We start from the raw sequence: 20740 nt of genomic DNA, 5'->3' as shown, positions 1-20740 counted from the left end.
AAACTTGAGACATCTATGGCATTGTGTTTTTGTCTGACAAAATTGCACATTTTGGAGTATCCTTTTATTGTCCCCAGCACACGGTGCACAAGTGTAATTATCATGCTGTTTATTCAGCTTCTTGAAATGCTACACCTGTCAGGTGGATGGATTATCTTACCAAAGGTGAAATGCTGACTAAAAGGGATTTAAACAAATTTGTGCACAACATTTTAGAGAAATAACTTTTTGGGGGAAATTTCTGGGTCCCTTTACATGTTGCATTTATATTTTGTTAAGTAAATTGTCTGTGTTGATAACCATGGCTAAGAAGCCAACCTTACTGAAGCACATGTTATTCCTGTCACTCTCTATTGCCCTTTGCCTACTCACAGGGAGCCCTTTAGGATCCCTCACCATGTACCATCTTCCTCTACTACTTTCTTCAATGCCTCAGCATACAACATCTTCTGTACTACTCTGACCCTGGCAACCTCGATCTATCTTTCTCTCACCGGACACTTCTGATCTCCAGCAACATGGGTACTCCTACAATTAACACACACAGCATTTTCCAATGATACTACACATTCCTTTGACTCATGCCCTCTTGCACACTTCTCACATTTAGGAATGTCCCTCCTACACACTGCTGCAACATGATCATAAGCTTGGCACCTAAAACACTGTAATGGGTTCGGGACAAAAGCTCTCACGGGATAACTGAAACCTCCTAACTTGACTGTCGGGTAAAGACTCTGCATTAAAACTCAGCAGGACAGATGGTGTCTTCTGTGGTTCACCATGCTCTCCACCGTGTCTGCGTCACAGCAAACGGCGGGTGTCACAAACACCGGCAATCTTCCATTTCAGTTGATCCTCCTTAACATTTAAATGCCACCCCAGTTATCACTCCTTTCAACAGCAACCCGCTCCATATCAAAGCAAGTCACAGGTCCTGTCCTGAGGCGCATTGTGCTGAGCACCCGCTCCCTCTGGACGGAAGACACACAAAAAAGCAATCACGAGTCCACTTCGAGTTACTTTCACCAATTCAACAGTCCCCAACCTCTTCTCCACCCAACCTGACACCACATATGGATCAGCCAGAAGGCAATCCATTCTCTCCAAAAATCTCACTCCTACTGCACCGGAATCATCTTTGTCATCATCAGGGCGAGGCTTGAACTCTGTGGTCTTCACCACACCTGCCACCGTAGGTAATTCATCTTTACTCTCGTCAGGTTCAATTTCTGACCTACCGGAGTATGTTTTTATCTTTTTGTACTTTACAATCTTTCTCAGCACTCTGCTTCCCTCTACACTCCGCTCCTTTCCTTCTTCCTAGCTGTCCATTTCCACACCTCCGCGCTCCTTCCGCTCTTTCATCCGCTGTAGTATGAAACTGTTCAAACAGTTATTGTGTCTTAAAGTTGCCGCCATGTTGCATTAACTCATAAAGCTCTACCAGCTGCCATTACTCCGGCTGCTTCTTCTCAGCCATAATGTGGCCTTATATTTTCATTTCTTTTTTGAAGTGTTTCTGACGCCTCCCTGGGGAGGGTGAAGTTGCCCCTGGAATCTGATATTGGGTCAGTTCCGCATTTCCCCCACTAATGGTTAAGGGTAGGATTGAGGGAGAGGAATTTGATCCTATATCTGTACCTAGGAAAATGCAGGAAAGATCAGCTGGGAGAAATGCAAAGCTGACCCAAGATCAGCTAGGGGCAACTTCACCCTACTCCCCCCAGCTCCTAAGAATCACCCAGGGGGATGGGAACACATTTCCCAAAACAGTCATGAGTGCTGCATGGAAAGTAGTGCACTATAGGGAATTGGGTGCCATTTGGGACGTAACCCATGTTCTATTGATCATTCATTTGCTCCATATTCACAGACCCTGAACTGATGCTGTTCTGTCTGTCTGATTCTTTTCAGTAGAGCTCATCGTTATTCTGCAACACGTAGCTGTTTGGTTACATATTTATTTTCCCTTTACAGAGCTGGAATACATGTCCACCATGTCCATGTTGTGGATGCCAGTTTACTTGTTGTCAAACAAAAACAAATAACCATGTTAACAGTGATGTATCCACAGCGCATTTAAAAAGTATTCCGACCGCCTCACTTTTTCCACGTTTTATTACGTTACTGTCTTACTCTACAATATATATATTTTTAAATACCTCATCGATCTACACACAATACCCCATAATGACAAGGCAAAAACAGGTTATTACATTTACATAAGTAGTCAGACCTTTACTCAGTACTTTGTTGAAACGCCTTTGGCAGGGATTACAACCTCAAGTCTTCTTGAGTATGACGCTACAAGCTTGGCACACTTGTATTTGAGGAGTTCCTCCCATTCTTCTCTGCAGATCCTCTTAAGCTCTGTCAGGTTGGATGGAAACCTATTTTCAGGTTTCTCCAGAGATATTAGGACGGGATCAAGTCCGGGCTCTGGCTGGGCCACTCAAGGACATTCAGAAACTTGTCCTGAAGTCAGTCCTGCGTTGTCGTTCCTGTGTGCTTAGGGTCGTTGTCCTGTTGGAAGGTGAACCTTCACCCCAGTCTGAGGTCCTGAGCACTCTGGAGCAGGCATCTCTCTGTACTTTGCTCTGGTCATCTTTCCCTCGATCCTGACTAATTTCACAGTCCCTGCCACTGAAAAACATCCCCACAGCATGATGCTGCCACCACCATGCTTCACCATAGAGATAGGGCCAGGTTTCCTCCGGACTTGACGCTTGGGATTCAGGCCAAATAATTCAATCTTGGTTTAATCAGACCAGAGAATCTTGTTTCTCATGGTCTGAGAGTCTTTAGGTGCCTTTTAGGAAACTCCAAGCGGGCTTTCAAGAGGAACTCTGGAGCTCTGTCAGACCAAGGGCCCTCTCTCCCAATTGCTCAGTTTGGCTGAGTGGCCAGCTCTAGGAAGAGTCTTGGTGGTTCCAAACTTCTTACATTTAAGAATGATGGAGGCCACTGTGTTTTTGGTGACCTTCAGTACCCAGTAATCTGTGCCTCGACACAATCCTGTCTCGGAGCTCTACGGACAATTCGTTCAACCTAATGGCTTGGGTTTTTGCTCTGACATGCATTGTCAACTGTGGGACCGTATATAGACAGGTGTGTGCCTTTCCAAATCATGTCCCGTCAATTTAGTTTACCACAGGTGGACTCCAGTCAAGTTGTAGAAACATTTTAAGGTTGATCAATGGAAACAGGATGCTCCTGAGCTAAATTTGGAGTTATAGCAAAAGGTCTGAATACTCATGTAAATAAGGTTTTTCATTTATTTTTATAATTAGCAAAAATGTCTGTTTTCACTTCATCGTTATGGGGTATTGTGTGAAGATTGATGAGGACATTTCAGAATAAGGCTTTAACGTAACAAAATGTGGAAAAGTCAAGGTGTCTGAATACTTACCGAATGAACTGTATGTTGTCTTAAGATAGATACACATGCAATATCCTAATCTCTCATTGTATTTTTGATGGTAGTTGTGGATACATTGTCCATTGCAAGGAACCTGTTCGACAATGTATTTTCTTGTCCCACAGGCTTGCACATTGGCCAGGAGAAATGCTGAGGTGTTCCTGAAGTACATCCACAGGAATAATGTGGGTATACCTGGTGCTTCAGGCCATGCCAGAGGACCTGAGCAGCAGGTTAAAGGTCAGTCACAACAGCCTTATTGGACTAGCATGGTGTTTGTCCCAAATGGCACTTAACTCTTTTCAGGCTCCTCTTCTTCAGGAAATGTACATATTTATTTTCACATTCAGTTTACTTTCAGTTAAACTTACTTCTAACGTTTCTTATGTTTCTATATTGACTAGTGAGGTTTTGTTTGAAACTCTGGAGTATTCACCACTGTTAGTTATTACTGCACTGTTGGAGCTAGGAGCACAAGCATTTCACTACACCTGCGATAACATATACGAAATATGTGTATGCAACCAATAAAATGTGATTTGAAGATCTGCTAACTTCTTTCTGTGCTCCCGGGCCTCCCTCTCCTCTTTAGCCATCCTCAACGAGCTACTCCAGAGGGAGAACCGGGTTCTGCACTTTTGGACCATGAAGAAACGCCGCCTGGATCAGTGCCAGCAGTACGTGGTGTTTGAACGCAGCGCCAAACAGGTGAGCTCTCCTGAACGCAGCCCAAGCACTCAGAGTGCTGTGTTTTTACTGCATGTCCATAACATCTGGCCTCCTGGACTGGACCCAGCCAGGAATACGTGGGGGTTTTATTTGCTTTCGATGGCCAGCACAGCCAACGTTGAAAGATAGAGGACATGCAGAGAGGAAGAGAATATGGAATGAGGGAGCTCTTCACTTCACTAATTTCCCCCCATGTCTCTCTCCACAGGCTTTAGACTGGATCCAGGAAACAGGAGAGTATTACCTCTCCACCCACACCTCCCCTGGAGAGAGCGGCGAGAGGAGTCAGGAACTACTGAAGGAGTATGAGGAATTCCGAGTCTCCGCCAAGGTATGGAGCTGGTGCCGGGAAGCAGATATAGTCTGCATCCCACATCTGCTTCCCAAATGGTACTCTATTCCCTATGTAGGGCACTACTTTTGATCAGAGCTCTGGTCAAAAGAAGTGCCCTACATAGGGAACAGGGTACCATTTGGGACACAACCCTAGAGCTACTGTTCGGAGTCTGCTCTGACTCCCTCACTTACTGCTGACCCTCTACCTGCATATCACATTAGCTAAACACTTACACTAAACACTTCTCTTTTAGTCCTCATTTGGACTAATCTTCCGAGAGTCCTTAAACATTAAAATACAATTTATAATACGAACACATTTTCACATATAAACACACTGTTACAAACAGACATGATACACTAACATATTGACCCGTTAAATACTCAGTCTAAGAAGATATTGATTCTTCATCTGCTATAGTCCAACACAACATTTCTGTGTTGTATTTAAATGGTTTTAAAGTATTGTTTAAATGTATATATTGAGTGGTTTCTGGTTTGCTCAGTTAAATTATTCAATTTCTTTATTGCTCTAAATCCAAATGTTATTTTGCCTATTTCTCCTTTCTGTCTGGATAACACATATATTATGAAATAAAATAAGCATGTTTTTTACAATTATCTTGTTGATTGATGACCAACCAAGAGCATTGCGCATGACTACAACAAAAGAACCATATCTCCACCTTAAAACAATGCTTGCTGCTTTGTTCTGTGCAATTTGCAGCCTCCTAATTTCACTTGCTGATGCATTTCACCGCGAATGCATTATCAGTGGTTCAGGCAGCAAACAAGTGTTAGATCTCTCCTGAGGGATGTCTGCACTCTCTCAAGTGTCAGCCTAGACATTGACGGGGAGTGTGGAGGCTACAGATTATTGAAAGACTCACACGCAATCATGCTTACATGCACACACACACACATGTTATAATACACACACATATATGCAAACTCACCTATGCACGCACACACACACACACACACACACACATTTACATTTAAGTCATTTAGCAGACGCTCTTATCCAGAGCGACTTACAAATTGGTGCGTTCACCTTATGACATCCAGTGGAGCAGCCACTTTACAATAGTGCATCTAAATCTTTTAAGGGGGGGTGAGAAGGATTACTTTATCCTATCCTAGGTATTCCTGAAAGAGGTGGGGTTTCAGGTGTCTCCGGAAGGTGGTGATTGACTCCGCTGTCCTGGCGTCGTGAGGGAGTTTGTTCCACCATTGGGGGGCCAGAGCAGCGAACAGTTTTGACTGGGCTGCGCGGGAACTGTACTTCCTCAGTGGTAGGGAGGCGAGCAGGCCAGAGGTGGATGAACGCAGTGCCCTTGTTTGGGTGTAGGGCCTGATCAGAGCCTGGAGGTACTGAGGTGCCGTTCCCCTCACAGCTCCGTAGGCAAGCACCATGGTCTTGTAGCGGATGCGAGCTTCAACTGGAAGCCAGTGGAGAGAGCGGAGGAGCGGGGTGACGTGAGAGAACTTGGGAAGGTTGAACACCAGACGGGCTGCGGCGTTCTGGATGAGTTGTAGGGGTTTAATGGCACAGGCAGGGAGCCCAGCCAACAGCGAGTTGCAGTAATCCAGACGGGAGATGACAAGTGCCTGGATTAGGACCTGTGCAGCTTCCTGTGTGAGGCAGGGTCGTACTCTGCGGATGTTGTAGAGCATGAACCTACAAGAACGGGCCACCGCCTTGATGTTAGTTGAGAACGACAGGGTGTTGTCCAGGATCACGCCAAGGTTCTTAGCGCTCTTGGAGGAGGACACAATGGAGTTGTCAACCGTGATGGCGAGATCATGGAACGGGCAGTCCTTCCCCGGGAGGAAGAGCAGCTCCGTCTTGCCGAGGTTCAGCTTGAGGTGGTGATCCGTCATCCACACTGATATGTCTGCCAGACATGCAGAGATGCGATTCGCCACCTGGTCATCAGAAGGGGGAAAGGAGAAGATTAATTGTGTGTCGTCTGCATAGCAATGATAGGAGAGACCATGTGAGGTTATGACAGAGCCAAGTGACTTGGTGTATAGCGAGAATAGGAGAGGGCCTAGAACAGAGCCCTGGGGACGCCAGTGGTGAGAGCGAGTGGTGAGGAGACAGATTCTCGCCACGCCACCTGGTAGGAGCGACCTGTCAGGTAGGACGCAATCCAAGCGTGGGCCGCGCCGGAGATGCCCAACTCGGAGAGGGTGGAGAGGAGGATCTGATGGTTCACAGTATCGAAGGCAGCCGATAGGTCTAGAAGGATGAGAGCAGAGGAGAGAGAGTTAGCTTTAGCAGTGCGGAGGGCCTCCGTGATACAGAGAAGAGCAGTCTCAGTTGAATGACTAGTCTTGAAACCTGACTGATTTGGATCAAGAAGGTCATTCTGAGAGAGATAGCGGGAGAGCTGGCCAAGGACGGCACGTTCAAGAGTTTTGGAGAGAAAAAAAAGAAGGGATACTGGTCTGTAGTTGTTGACATCGGAGGGATCGAGTGTAGGTTTTTTCAGAAGGGGTGCAACTCTCGCTCTCTTGAAGACAGAAGGGACGTAGCCAGCGGTCAGGGATGAGTTGATGAGCGAGGTGAGGTAAGGGAGAAGGTCTCCGGAAATGGTCTGGAGAAGAGAGGAGGGAATAGGGTCAAGCGGGGGATTCAGGAGGGAGGAGAAGGTGGCAAAGAGCTTCCTAGGGTTAGAGGCAGATGCTTGGACTTTAGAGTGGTAGAAAGTGGCTTTAGCAGCAGAGACAGAAGAGGAAAATGTAGAGAGGAGGGAGTGAAAGGATGCCAGGTCCGCAGGGAGGCGAGTTTTCCTCCATTTCCGCTCGGCTGCCCGGAGCCCTGTTCTGTGAGCTCGCAATGAGTCGTCGAGCCACGGAGCGGGAGGAGGGGAGGACCGAGCCGGCCTGGAGGATAGGGGGGACATAGAGAATCAAGGGATGCAGAAAGGGAGGAGAGGAGGGTTGAGGAGGCAGAATCAGGAGATAGGTTGGAGAAGGTTTGAGCAGAGGGAAGAGATGATAGGATGGAAGAGGAGAGAGTAGCGGGGGAGAGAGAGCGAAGATTGGGACGGCGCGATACCATCCGAGTAGGGGCAGTGTGGGAAGTGTTGGATGAGAGCAAGAGGGAAAAGGATACAAGGTAGTGGTCGGAGACTTGGAGGGGAGTTGCAGTGAGGTTAGTGGAAGAACAGCATCTAGTAAAGATGAGGTTGAGCATATTGCCTGCCTTGTGAGTAGAGGGGGAAGGTGAGAGGGTGAGGTCAAAAGAGGAGAGGAGTGGAAAGAAGGAGGCAGAGAGGAATGAGTCAAAGGTAGACGTGGGGAGGTTAAAGTCGCCCAGAACTGTGAGAGGTGAGCCGTCCTCAGGAAAGGAGCTTATCAAGGCATCAAGCTCATTGATGAACTCTCCGAGGGAACCTGGAGGGCGATAAATGATAAGGATGTTAAGCTTGAAAGGGCTGGTAACTGTGACAGCATGGAATTCAAAGGAGGCGATAGACAGATGGGTAAGGGGAGAAAGAGAGAATGACCACTTGGTCACTTGTGTCACTCGTGTCACACACACACACACACACACACACACACACACACACACACACACACTCATCTCTCTGTGGGCTTCCTACAGCAAACCAAGGAGAAGGTGAAGCTCCTCATTCAGTTGGCAGACAGCTTCGTCGAGAAGGGACATGTGCACGTCATTGAGCTGAAGAAGTGGGTCACCACAGTGGACAAGCGCTACCGAGACTTTTCCCTCCGGATGGGGAAGTATCGCTCCAGCCTGGAGAAATCACTGGGCATCAGCTCCGAGGTAAGGCCCCCTGGAGGGCCCCTGTAAGGCCCCTATAGAGTTTAGGGCTAACCCCACCTGCTGTGAATGCTCATTCATAAACATAACATAACAGTCCCTGGCAACTAATTAGGCTTAGTCTTTCTCTTGCTAATGAGTGTGTTTTCAAAGGACGTATGAAACTAAACAAATTTTGTCCAACATATGATAGTTATAATTTGTGCTCCCTTAAATGTAAAGATAGTCCTTCATCTGCTGCTGTTGTTATAACTCCCTTAGAGGTCACCTCCCCACTAGAAAGGTCCTGCAAATACACTTACAGTTGAAGTCGGAAGTTTTACATACACCTTAGCCAAATACATTTAAACTCAGTTTTTCCACAATTCCTGACATTTAATCCTAGTAAATATTCCCTGTCTTAGGTCAGTTAGGATCACCACTTTATTTTAAGAATGTGAAATATTAGAATAATAGTAGAGAGAATGATTTATTTCAGCTTTTATTTCTTTCATCGCATTGCCAGTGGGTCAGAAGTTTACATACACTCAATTAGTATTTGGTAGCATTGCCTTTAAATTGTTTAACTTGTATCAAACGTTACGGGTAGCCTTCCACAAGCTTCCCACAGTAAGTTGGGTGAATTTTGGCCCATTCCTCCTGACAGAGCTGGTGTAACTGAGTCAGGTTTGTAGGCCTCCTTGCTCGCACATGCTTTTTCAGTTCAGCCTACAAATTTTCTATGGGATTGTGGTCAGGGCTTTGTGATGGCCACTCCAATACCTTGACTTTGTTGTCCTTAAGCCGTTTTGCCACAACTTTGGAAGTATGATTGGGGTCATTTTCCATTTGGAAAACCCATTTGTGACCAAGCCTTAACTTCCTGTCTGATGTCTTTTCGATTTTGCTTCAATATATCCACACATTTTCCTACCTCATAATGCCACCTATTTTGTGAAGTGCACCAGTCCCTCCTGCAGCAAAGCACCCCCACAACATCATGCTGCCACCCCTGTGCTTCACGGTTGGGATGGTGTTCTTGGGCTTGCAAGCCTCGTCCTTTTTCCTCCAAACATAACGATGGTCATTATGGCCAAACAGTTCTATTTTTGTTTCATCAGACCAGAGGACATTTCTCCAAAAACTATGATCTTTGTCCCCATGTGCAGTTGCAAACCGTAGTCTGTTTTTTTTATGGCAGTTTTGGAGCAGTGGCTTCTTCCTTGCTGTGCGGCCTTTCAGGTTATGTCGATATAGGACTTGTTTTACTGTAGATATAGATACTTTTGTACCTGTTTCCTCCAGCATCTTCACAAGGTCCTTTGCTGTTGTTCTGTGATTGATTAGAACTTTTCACACCAAGGTACGTTCATCTCTAGGAGACAGAACACGTATCCTTCCTGAGCTCTATGATGGCTGCGTGGTCCCATGGTGTCTATACTTGCGTACTATTGTTTGTACAGATGAACATGGTACCTTCAGGCATTTGGAAATTGCTCCCAAGGATGAAACAGACTTGTGGTGGTCTGAAACACAATTTTTTTTCTGAGGTCTTGACAGATTTCTTTTGATTTTCCCATGATGTCAAGCAATGAGGCACTGAGTTTGAAGGTAGGCCTTGAAATCCATCCACAGTTACACCTCCAATTGACTCAAATGATGTCAATTAGCCTATCAGAAGCTTCTAAAGCCATGACATCATTTTCTGGAATTTTCCAAACTGTTTAAAGGCACAGTCAACTTAGTGTATGTAAACTTCTGACCCACTGGAATTGTGATATAATGAATTATAAGTGAAATAATCTGTCTGTAAACAATTGTTGGGAAAATGACTTGTTCCATGCACAAAGTAGATGTCCTAACCGACTTGCCAAAACTATAGTTTGTTAACAAGAAATTTGTGGAGTGGTGTACCTAAGTGTATGTAAACTTCCGACTTCAGCTGTAAGTGTGACTGTCTCACAAAGAAACGGCTTCCAGTGAGCTCAATACAATACCTTTACTATAGCTAGTATCGCTACTGCCTTGGGTCGAGGAAAACCGGGGGCATGACCTAACACATCTCAGTTTGAAACCCTGTCCTCATCTCGACACGCAGGCATTGATTTATTGATTTCTCCTCTACTTGAAAGAGAGGTTGTTTTTTTTTCAAAAGTCTATTTGATGTCAGAGTGCTGAATGCTGAGTCATCAAGGACCATGTTGAAGGGAATATAACATGACTCTAAATATGCGTCCCAAAGGGCACCCTATTCCCTATGTATGGCACTACTTTGACCAGGGTCCATAGGGCTCTGGTCAAAAGTAGTGCACTACATAGGGAATAGGGTGCCATTTGGGGTGTGTGCTGACAGCTCCCTCTGTCTCTGGTAGGATAATAAGGACTTGGAGCTGGACATCATCCCAGCCAGCCTGACTGATCCTGGGGAGGTGAAGCTCCGCGACCCCAACCACGAGGTCAACGAGGAGAAGAGGAAGTCAGCCAGGAAGAAAGAGTGAGTACACACTGCAGACAGAGAGAAATAGGGAAGAATCGCTGGAGGAAGCAGGTGTTGCGAAGTACTCAAGTCTATGGTAGTACTATGGCTTTTCATAAGGTGTATAGGCCTATGTTTAACATTTCATGATGTGCTGGGGGCTGGTCAAGTGGTAGTGCTGCCGTCTGCCCACGCCAGAACACATATGCTCTTTGAAGAAGTGGTTAGATCCCCGTTCCGACACTCACTTTTTCTGCTGTATCCCTCGTTTATATACAGTTCATTCCGATCCATTGACTTTTTCCACATTTTGTTACGTTACAGCCTTATGGTAAAATTGATTCAATTAAATGTTTTCCTTATCAGTCTACCCACAATACCCTATAATGACAAAATGAAAACAGGTTTTTAGAAATGATTGCAAATGTATAAAAAATACAAAACAGAAATACCTTATTTACATAAGTATTCAGACCTTTTGCTATGAGACTCGAAATTGAGCTCAGGTGTATCCTATTTACGTTGATCATCCTTGAGAGGTTTCTACAACTTGATTGGACATGATTTGGAAAGGCATACACCTGTCTATAGAAGGTCCCACAGTTGACAGTGCATGTCAGAGCAAAAACCAAGCCATGAGGTTGAAGGAATAGTCCGTAGAGCTCTGAGACAGGATTGTGTCGAGGCACAGATCTGGGGAAGGGTACCAAAAAATGTCTGCAGCGATTGAAGGTCCCCAAGAACACAGTGGCCTCCATTATTCTTAAATGGAAGAAGTTTGGAACCACCAAGACTCTTCCCAGAGCTGGCCGCCCGGCCAAACTGAGCAATCGGAGGAGAAGGGCTGGGGCAAACGTATACCTTCTTAATTGGCTCAAACGCATTAAGAAGGAAAAAAAATCCACAACTTAACTTTTAATTAGGCATACCTGTTCATTGAATGCATTAAAGGTGACTACCTCATGAAGCTGGTTGAGAGAATGCCAAGAGTGTGCAAAGATGTCATCAAGGCAAAGGGTGGCTCCTTTGAAGAATCTAAAATCTATTTTGATTTGTTTAACACTTTTTTTGGTTACTACATGATTCCATCTGTGTTCTTTCATAGTTTTGATGTCTTCACTATTATTCTACAATGTAGAAAATGGTCAAAATAAAGAAAAACCCTTGAATGAGTAAGTGCGCCCAAATGTTTGACTGGTACTGGTTGGTGATAATGTCGCATGTGTTTATTTATCCAGGTTCATAATGGCTGAACTCCTTCAGACTGAGAAGGCCTATGTCAGGGACTTGCATGAATGTTTAGAGGTAAGCTTATTCCTCTTCCATTTTCGCTTGGCAATGAAACTCGTCTTTTCAGTGTTGTATTGGCCTTGGCATGGACTCATAGAAGTGGTTCTTGGGGTGTTTTAATGATATAATAAGTCAGATTTGTTCATTGTTTTTCCACCTACACAGTCATTGGTCGTCACAGGCACAAGTATTTCAATTACAGTAACATTTTAGTTATCCAGAGCAACTAACAGCCAGTGCATTCAACACATTCTTCTGAGGAAAAAAAACACATTACAGTTATAACCCTTCTTCGAAAAGGTTGCCAGGATGAAAAAACAAGCCCAAGTTTTGTGAGGATTGGTTGTAGGACATGATAGGATGTAATTTGCTGTGTGTCTTTCTCATCTCCTCGTCCTGTCTAGGCGTACCTGTGGGAGATGACTAGTGGGGTGGAGGAGATCCCGCCTGGCATCGTCAACAAGGAGCACATCATCTTCGGCAACATCCAGGAGATTTATGACTTCCATAACAGGTAGGAGTCTCTTTCAAATTGAGGATGCGTCCCAAATGGCACCCTATGCCCTATATAGTGCACTTCTTTTGACCAGGGTCAGGGTCAAAGGTAGGGCACCATATATGGAAGAGGGTGTCATCTGGGAAACATCCTTAATTTGAAAGAGATTCCAACTTGTTATATCAGTTAGCTTTGTTATTGTGTTTCAGGTGCAAATCATTGCATGAGAGACCAATTCAAATCACTTCTATTTCATGTGATTTTGGTTGAGAAAATACGTATTCTATGATAAGCAGTGAATATTATCATGGTTAACCCTCTCTTTTCTGTCTAATTGCAGCATTTTCCTCAAAGAGCTAGTGAACTATGAACAGCTACCTGAAGATGTGGGCCATTGTTTTGTCACATGGGTAAGACTCCTGTTTTCACACAATGGGTCATGTTCATTAGAGCACACAAAGGAAAACGTTGTGAAACGGAAAACGAAAATGAGTATTTCTTATTGGTCACGTCCAGGTAGTCCCATCCAGTTTCGTGCCTAGTGAATACGACCATAGTGTTTAGTTTTTTGCTTACACCGCCCACAGGGCACTTCTGACTTGTGGCTTCATGATTACATGTGAACGTTGTTTACTGTCGTGCAATTAGTTTATACAACATCTGTAATCAATCAATCGTATTTTATAAAGCCCTTTTTTCCATAAACAGGCATACAGTAGCATTCATTTTTTATTTAACGAGTCAAGTCAGTTAAGAACAAATTCTTATTTTCAATGACAGCCTAGGAACAGTGGGTTAACTGACTTGTTCATGGGCAGAACGACAGATTTTTACCTTATCGGCTCGGGGATTCGATCTTGCAACCTTTCAGTTACTCGTCCAACTCTCTAACCACTAGGCTACCTGCCGCCCCATGATAACCTCTTGTAAAGCTGCTTGGTTTAAGCATTGGCAGTGAACGTTGCTTACCGTAGTTGTAGTGATATACTGTATATATGGAAAAATATATGCACGTAAGAAAATATATGTTCAGTAATTTGAATTTGACTGGATTTTCCCATTCTGTTTTGCAGGCTGATAAATTCCACATGTATGTAAATTACTGTAAAAACAAACCAGATTCCAGCCAACTCATATTGGAGCATGCTGGAAGCTTCTTCGATGTAAGTGAATGAGTTTTCCTTTTATGCCTGTAGGTGGTGCCAATTAGCCATTTATTTCAACCCTAAAACACAGGAATCATAATTTTCTGCTTGCTACCATCAGTCTCTTTGCATGACAGTGCACAGCCATCCTCAGTCTTATGACTTCTGTTCCAAATGGCACTCTATTCCCTTTACAGTGCACTACATATGAACTGTGACCATAGGGAATAGGGTGTCATTTCGGACAAACACATGATGATAGGCATCACATTAGGGTATCTCAATGTCAACATCAATATGCTTTAATCGTCATGATGTCGTCAATTCTGTGTGCAGGAAATCCAGCAGCGACACGGATTGGCCAACTCAATCTCCTCCTACCTTATCAAGCCAGTGCAGAGGATCACTAAGTATCAGCTTCTCCTCAAGGTAGGGAACATGATGGGACAAAAGATTTCTGTCCCAAATGGCACCCAATTACCTATATAGTGCACTACCTTTGACTAGAGCCCTATGAGCCCTGGTCAAAAGTAGTGCACTATAGTCATGACTGAAATGATTGGCGACATTGGTAAAGATTATTTTTAAAAGAAGGAAATTGTATTATTTTATATGAATACAATTGCTTTTTTTTCTCAACAAGATAAGAATAAAAAATTATTGGCACCCCTGCTTTCAATACTCCAGCACCCTCCCCTGGCGAGGATAACGAGACAGCTTTTTTCTAAAAATGTTTTTAGAAAAAAGATCCTTGATATCCTTCATCTGCTCTTATGGACTTCCCTTGTGAATTCAAACCACAGGTTTTCAATGAGGTTCAAGTCCGGAGACCGAGATGGCCATTGTAAAATGTTGATAACTGGGTAAAGTTCATGATGCCATTGACCTTGCAAAATACTCCCATAACATCAAAGATCACCACAATATTTTACAGTAGGTATGAGGTTATTTGCGTCCTTTTGACACTAGTGCTGAGCGATTAGTGATTTGAGGTCCGATTTGTTTTTTAAAACACCGTTTTCGATTATTCGATATTTCTTTAAAACATTAAATGCACTGTGGGTTGAATGCTGTAACACAGATTTTTTTATAGAAGTCCCATGATGGTAGTGACTGCCCATTACTGCTTATCATTTATTCACATTACTTTACAAATTAATTCAAGCTGAAATGTCTTGAGTCAATAGGTATTCAACCCCTCAAGGGTTATTTGAAGCCTAAATACGTTCAGGAGTAAACATTTGCTTAACAAGTCTCGTAATAAGATGAATCGACTCACTGTGTGCAATAATAGTGTTTTGAGCATGGTGAAGTAATTAATTACACTTTGGATGGTGTATCAATACAACCAGTCACTATAAAGATAAAGGCGTCCTTCCTAACTCAGTTGCCAGAGAGGAAGGAAACAATTCAGTGATTTCATCATGAGGCCAATACAAAAACTGTTATAGAGTTGTTGGCTAGAGATCCAGGTAGGCACATTTGCTATTTAACTATTTAAACTATTGTAGAGTTGAAAATGCGATGGAAGCACATTGAACTTTAGACTTTTATTCGGTACATGAAAACTTAAAGCTGCAATATGTAACTTTTTGGGCGACCTGACCAAGTCCACATAGAAATGTGAGTGATAGATTTGTCATTCTGATTGAAAGTAAGTCTAAGAAGCGGTAGATCTGTTCTGTGTGTGCAATTTAGTTTTTGCGTCTTTTAATTTCGATTTTGTTAACCAGCTTCAAATAGCTGAAAATGCAATATTTTCGTTTATGGAAAATATATTTCACAGTGATTTCGATGGTACAGTGATTCTTTGCACTATACTTGCTTGTTTTGTCACGTGAACTGATTAGCAACTAGGGAATGGCGAAAAAGTACATTTTGTGTGCACTGTCATCACGCACTGACCTTAATCAGCAACAAGTCCGTTTGGTGGAAATAGCACTGGTGGGAAAATGCCTACTATTTTCTTGGAGATTTTTTTATATTCAATTAAAAATCTGTCACCAATTAGATGGAAACCTAGCTGTTGTAGCTAACATTTTCTGTGCTTAACTACAACTCCCTACTACATCGCACAGTTCTGGCTTGATCTGATTCATCTCTGGAGAAACTGTGCATGGTGCACATTGACCACTAAATGGAATTCAAATAATTGAATAAATTTTGATCAATTAGTCGTTTAAAAAAACAAAAATACAAACATTTTGGTTAATCCCTCAGCACTATTCGACGCCAAACCCACTACTAGTGTGTGTGGCCAAAGCTTTACTTTCATGTCATAGGGACTAGTAGAATAGGGTGCCATTTGGGACAAGGAGGAAACCTGGGAGCCATTGTTATCCATCCCACTTGCAGACACAAAAACAGAAAACCCCAGGAAATATGAAACATCAAAGAAATCCAAAACATTCTGGAGCACTGAATAAAAGCCTCTCTATGGCCAGGGTGTCCTCTCTCTATCCCTCCCTCCCACCATTATTTGTAATATTTTATATTATACACATATGCATTGAACATTTGAATTTGTTCTTAACACCCTGCCTCACCTCTCTCTGCCATTTTGGGAGCCCCTCTCCCCCTCATCCATTCTGGAGCATCCCCCCCTTCCCACCTACATATGCACCCACCCTGCCTCCCTCTCTCTATTTCCCTCTCTCCCTCCTCTCTCTTTCACTCTCTCTCTCTACCTCCATCACCCCTCTCTCCCCTCCTTCCCCTCCCTCCCCCTCTCCCTCCTTCCCTGCAGCCCTCCCTTACTCTGTATCAGTATGTTTACGTTGAGCTAAGGGCCACGCTCATTAATGGCTTCCCATGAGTCGGTGGATTCCCTTGCCTGTGTGTGGACCGTTAGCTCTGTGTTAAAATGTCCATAGCAGCACTTAGTGATGTGTCCGCTTGTACAGAGCGTCATCACACAGTATCGTAGGATGCATCCCAAATGGCATCCTATTCCCTATGCTATATAGTGCACTTATGCCATTTAGGACGTAAGCCAGTATCTTACATACAGAGATCCCCCTTTACAGTGCCTGGCATAAGAAATAGCACTGAAACCATTTCCAGACGTGTCTTCTCCAAATGACTGTTCCTAATAAAACAGTATCCAGCTGGGGAAATGATTGTCCTGTGTTTAACATGCATGCCAAGGAACTGTAGACTTAGGAACCCCATCAATGCACTGGAACTGATGAAAACGGTCCAAATGTCATGTTTCAGGAGCTGCTGACCTGCTGTGAGGAGGGGAAGGGGGAGATTAAGGACGGCCTGGAGGTGATGCTTAGTGTCCCCAAGAGGGCCAACGACGCCATGCACGTTGCCATGCTGGAAGGTACAGCAGGAGGGAGGCCTGTGTGCTTGCATTCTATTTAACACGTCTCCAATTCTCTTAGAAAGGGTGTTCCATCACTTCATGTGGAGGTAAACTAACTAACCGTATCTGTCCCTTTTAAGGGACAATTGTGAAATGTACAGTAAGACCTGCACTGCATGGAATAACACTATCTAGTAGGCAAGTATAGAGCTGTAAGGTTGTTGTTTCTCTGTCAGCGTTGGGGACAATTGGAATTTAAGTCTGACAATTCCAATTGCCGAAATTTCAAATTCCATAATTGCAAAAAAAAAATGCTTCTATTTCAAATACTAAATTGAAGTTCTTACTTGACTTCAAGTCAAATTGGCCCCAACTCTGCAGTCCGTAGTGCGTTGCTGTATTTAAAGAGCCATGTGATCTCCGACAGGTTTCGATGAGAATCTGGACGTGCAGGGAGAGCTGTTCATCCAGGACACATTCCAGGTGTGGGATCCCAAGTCTCTGATCCGGAAGGGCCGGGATCGCCATCTCTTCCTGTTCGAGATCTCCCTGGTGTTCAGCAAGGAGATCAAGGACTCGGCCGGCCGCACCAAATATGCCTTCAAGAACAAACTGCTGGTAGGACTGGACTCCTTTCCTGGACACTTTTTCTGCTTTCCTTGTCCTTCTTTTCTGTCTTCTCCTCTCCTTTTCTCTCCTCTCCTCGCCTCTTCTTGTCTCTTTTCTCCTCTCCTCTTTTTTCTCTCCTCTTTTCTCCTCTCCTCTCCTCGCCTCTTCTTGTCTCTTTTCTCCTCTCTTTTCTCCTCTCCTCGCCTCTTTTTTCCTCTCCTCTTTTCTCCTCTCCTCGCCTCTTTTCTCCTCTCCTCGCCTATTTTCTCCTCTTTTCTCCTCGCCTCGCCTCTTTTCTCCTCTTCTCCTCTCCTCGCCTCTTTTTGCCTCTTTTCTCCTCTTTTCTCCTCTCCTCGCATCTTTTCTCCTCTCCTCGCATCTTTTCTCCTCTCCTCGCCTCTCTTCTCCTCTCCTCGCCTCTCTTCTCCTCTCCTCGACTCTTTTCTCCTCTCCTCGCCTCTTTTCTCCTCTCCTCGCCTCTTTTCTCCTCTCCTCGCCTCTTCTCCTCTCATCGCCTCTCCTCTCCTTGTCTCTTTCGTCCTCTCCCCTCCTCTCCTACCTGCTCTACAGCTAAAGTTCAAGTCAGAGGTCCCTTTGAAAGGAATGAAGCTGCACTTGACTCTGAGGAATGAGACTGGTCACGTATAGTCATTTGGAGTTGCAACTTTTCAAGGGCATTTTCACAAGACAGTGCTGGTGTTTTCATGTAGATATTGTGTCATCCAGCTGGCCAAGCTGTGAACCTAATACTACTATAACGATGTGATGCCTTGCATGTGTCCTGGGGAGTCCTGGGGAGTTGGATCAGAAAGGCAGGTGCTTTTAACCAGTGGAGATGTTTGCTCCACACTGTGGGCCAAGAGGTTAGCCAACCCATTCCCTTTTATCTGCATCCAGCCTTGGATGAGATGTAAAGCCCCCATCGTGTGCGCGTGCCTGTGTGCCTGTGCGTGTGCCCGCCTGCGCGTGCGCCTGCGTCGGATGAGTGCGCAGAGTATTTATGCTATTGTGGGCTACGATTCGTACGACGCTCAAATGTAGATATTCTTGCCTTCTTATTTCAATAATGTCACTCTCAATTGAGTGCCTGCTAAAATGACTAAGATGTAGATTATGTGTAAGCAGGACTGGACTACGGTATACGTGTTAATTGCCCGCTTGTGTAATAGGCTACAGTATTTCAGGGTGTTTTAGAGGAAGCTGTGGAGGGAGAACACAAAGAGGCAGGTGTTGAATACATGAAACCCCGAGCAGATGGAGTGGTCTCAGTCCTGAATTAAAGCATGAATTATGAATGCATATGTGCGTGTCCAATAGCAGCTGTTCCAGGTTGCTTCCCACATGGCACCCTATTTGCCTTTATGGAGAGAGCCCTATGGGCCCTGGTCATAATTAGTGCACTATTTAGGGAATAGGGTGCCATTTGGGACACGAGACCAGCCAGGACCCAAGAACTACAGTCCACAGGGACAAAGAGGAAAGTTGGATGGGATTTATTATGACCGTATCTTACCTCTTAAATGCCATGTCCTTATCATAAAGGGAACGTTGCTATTGGAGGGTTTTACATTATATTCAATGGTATACTGAACACATGATTTGGGATGCTCCAATTCATAACAAGCATTTGAAAACAGTGTTTAAGAACTTGTTGTTCTCCATCTCCAGACATCAGAACTGGGCGTGACAGAGCACATTGAAGGGGACCCCTGTAAGTTTGCCCTGTGGGCTGGAAGGACCCCCTCATCTGACAACAAGACTGTCCTCAAGGTACGTCCACAAAGGCATCTACTGATTCCTAAAGATAGTTTAGGGCAGTTTTCCCTTTTAGATCATAATGATTATGATTATACGGGGGGACCTGATCCTAGATCAGCACTCCTACTCTGAGACGCTTTGTGAATACGGGTCCCAGGTCTCTTAAAGCTGCCTTCTACTGATCTTCAAGATTTTTCAGGACATTGAGGGCCATTAAAGGCGACATATAATATAGTCTGCCTAAGGACTAGGCCTGTAAGGGCCATGCCTTGCAGAAGGCATCATTTACACAGCAACAGCTTCAGGGTTACAGTGCAGTTTGTCTCCTTTGTACGCCAACACCTTCTCGTGAACTTCAAGTGACAGAGGCCAGAGGATCCAAAACGTTCAATGTGATGTGGTGTGTCTCACTCTCCTCCCCAGGCGTCCAGCATTGAAGCAAAGCAGGAATGGATCAAGAACATCCGGGAGGTGATCCAGGAGAGGATCATCCACCTCAAGGGGGCGCTGAAGGAGCCTATCCACATGCCCAAAACCCCTGCCAAGCCACGCAACAACAGCAAAAGGTGAGCAGGCCCATCACTCTGCCATGGCAGGCACCCACATAAGCAACACCTGGAAGAATAAACAATAATTAAATAGACAATAACCATATTTGGTAGATCAGTATGGCTCATTATATTTGATTTGGTCCATCTTTTCGATTAGGATGGCTAAAGATACGATACATCCCCATCAACAAACGAACATCAAGACAGACAGTCATGTGACACATCCCTTTTAACTCTCCGTGTGTGTGTGTGTGTGTGTGTGTGTGTGTGTGTGTGTCCAGGGATGCTGGTGAGGATGTCGACAGCCAGGGTGATGGCAGCAGCCAGCCAGACACCGTCTCCATCGCCTCCAGGACCTCCCAGAACACTGTGGACAGTGATAAGGTAGGAGGACGTCAGGAACATCTCTTCTATTCCCAATAGGGCTACACAAGATATTACCATCACACATATTTCACAATTGTGGGATGTGTATTGCATCAAACAAACAAAAAGTTACAGTGATATCGGTCACCTACAGTGCCTTCAGAAAGTATTCACACTCTGACTTTTTCCACATTTTGGAAAATTATTGACTACAAATGTATTTAATTTTCAGTACATTTGCAAAAATGTCTAAACATGTTTTCACTTTTTTGTTTAAATGGGGTATTGTGTGTAGAATTTTGAATTCAGGCTAGAACACAACAAAACGTGTTATAAGTCAAGGGGTTTGAATACTGAAGGCACTGTGCATTGCAGACATTGCATTACATAAACCAATGGTGACGTGCCGCGTCTTCGACTGCACAGTCGGGAATACAATTGCTAAATCATGTGATGCGGTTAGCTGATATGTTAAACA

At 44.4% G+C, this 20740-nt stretch overlaps 1 protein-coding gene across 3 annotated transcripts in view; it reads left to right on the top strand.

Annotated features, from left to right (window-relative positions):
• LOC115139459 (kalirin-like) overlaps nucleotides 1-20740 on the top strand; it is a 275127-nt gene that overhangs the window by 198981 nt on the left and 55406 nt on the right. For all 3 annotated transcript variants that reach the window (XM_029676917.2, XM_065003517.1, XM_029677004.2), the window contains 15 exons: nucleotides 3547-3661; nucleotides 4014-4129; nucleotides 4359-4481; nucleotides 8103-8285; nucleotides 10634-10755; nucleotides 11976-12042; nucleotides 12432-12541; nucleotides 12864-12933; nucleotides 13597-13686; nucleotides 14005-14097; nucleotides 16885-16996; nucleotides 17406-17596; nucleotides 19256-19357; nucleotides 19769-19911; nucleotides 20178-20280. In XM_029676917.2, the coding sequence (XP_029532777.2) occupies nucleotides 3547-3661; nucleotides 4014-4129; nucleotides 4359-4481; nucleotides 8103-8285; nucleotides 10634-10755; nucleotides 11976-12042; nucleotides 12432-12541; nucleotides 12864-12933; nucleotides 13597-13686; nucleotides 14005-14097; nucleotides 16885-16996; nucleotides 17406-17596; nucleotides 19256-19357; nucleotides 19769-19911; nucleotides 20178-20280 (1740 nt within the window). The remainder of the gene's footprint in view (nucleotides 1-3546; nucleotides 3662-4013; nucleotides 4130-4358; nucleotides 4482-8102; nucleotides 8286-10633; nucleotides 10756-11975; nucleotides 12043-12431; nucleotides 12542-12863; nucleotides 12934-13596; nucleotides 13687-14004; nucleotides 14098-16884; nucleotides 16997-17405; nucleotides 17597-19255; nucleotides 19358-19768; nucleotides 19912-20177; nucleotides 20281-20740) is intronic.

The sequence above is a fragment of the Oncorhynchus nerka genome, linkage group LG1, assembly GCF_034236695.1.
Source record: "Oncorhynchus nerka isolate Pitt River linkage group LG1, Oner_Uvic_2.0, whole genome shotgun sequence".
Taxonomy (NCBI): domain Eukaryota; kingdom Metazoa; phylum Chordata; class Actinopteri; order Salmoniformes; family Salmonidae; genus Oncorhynchus; species Oncorhynchus nerka.
Note: the sequence above shows the minus strand (reverse complement) of the source record. Positions and strands in the feature narration are given on the sequence as shown.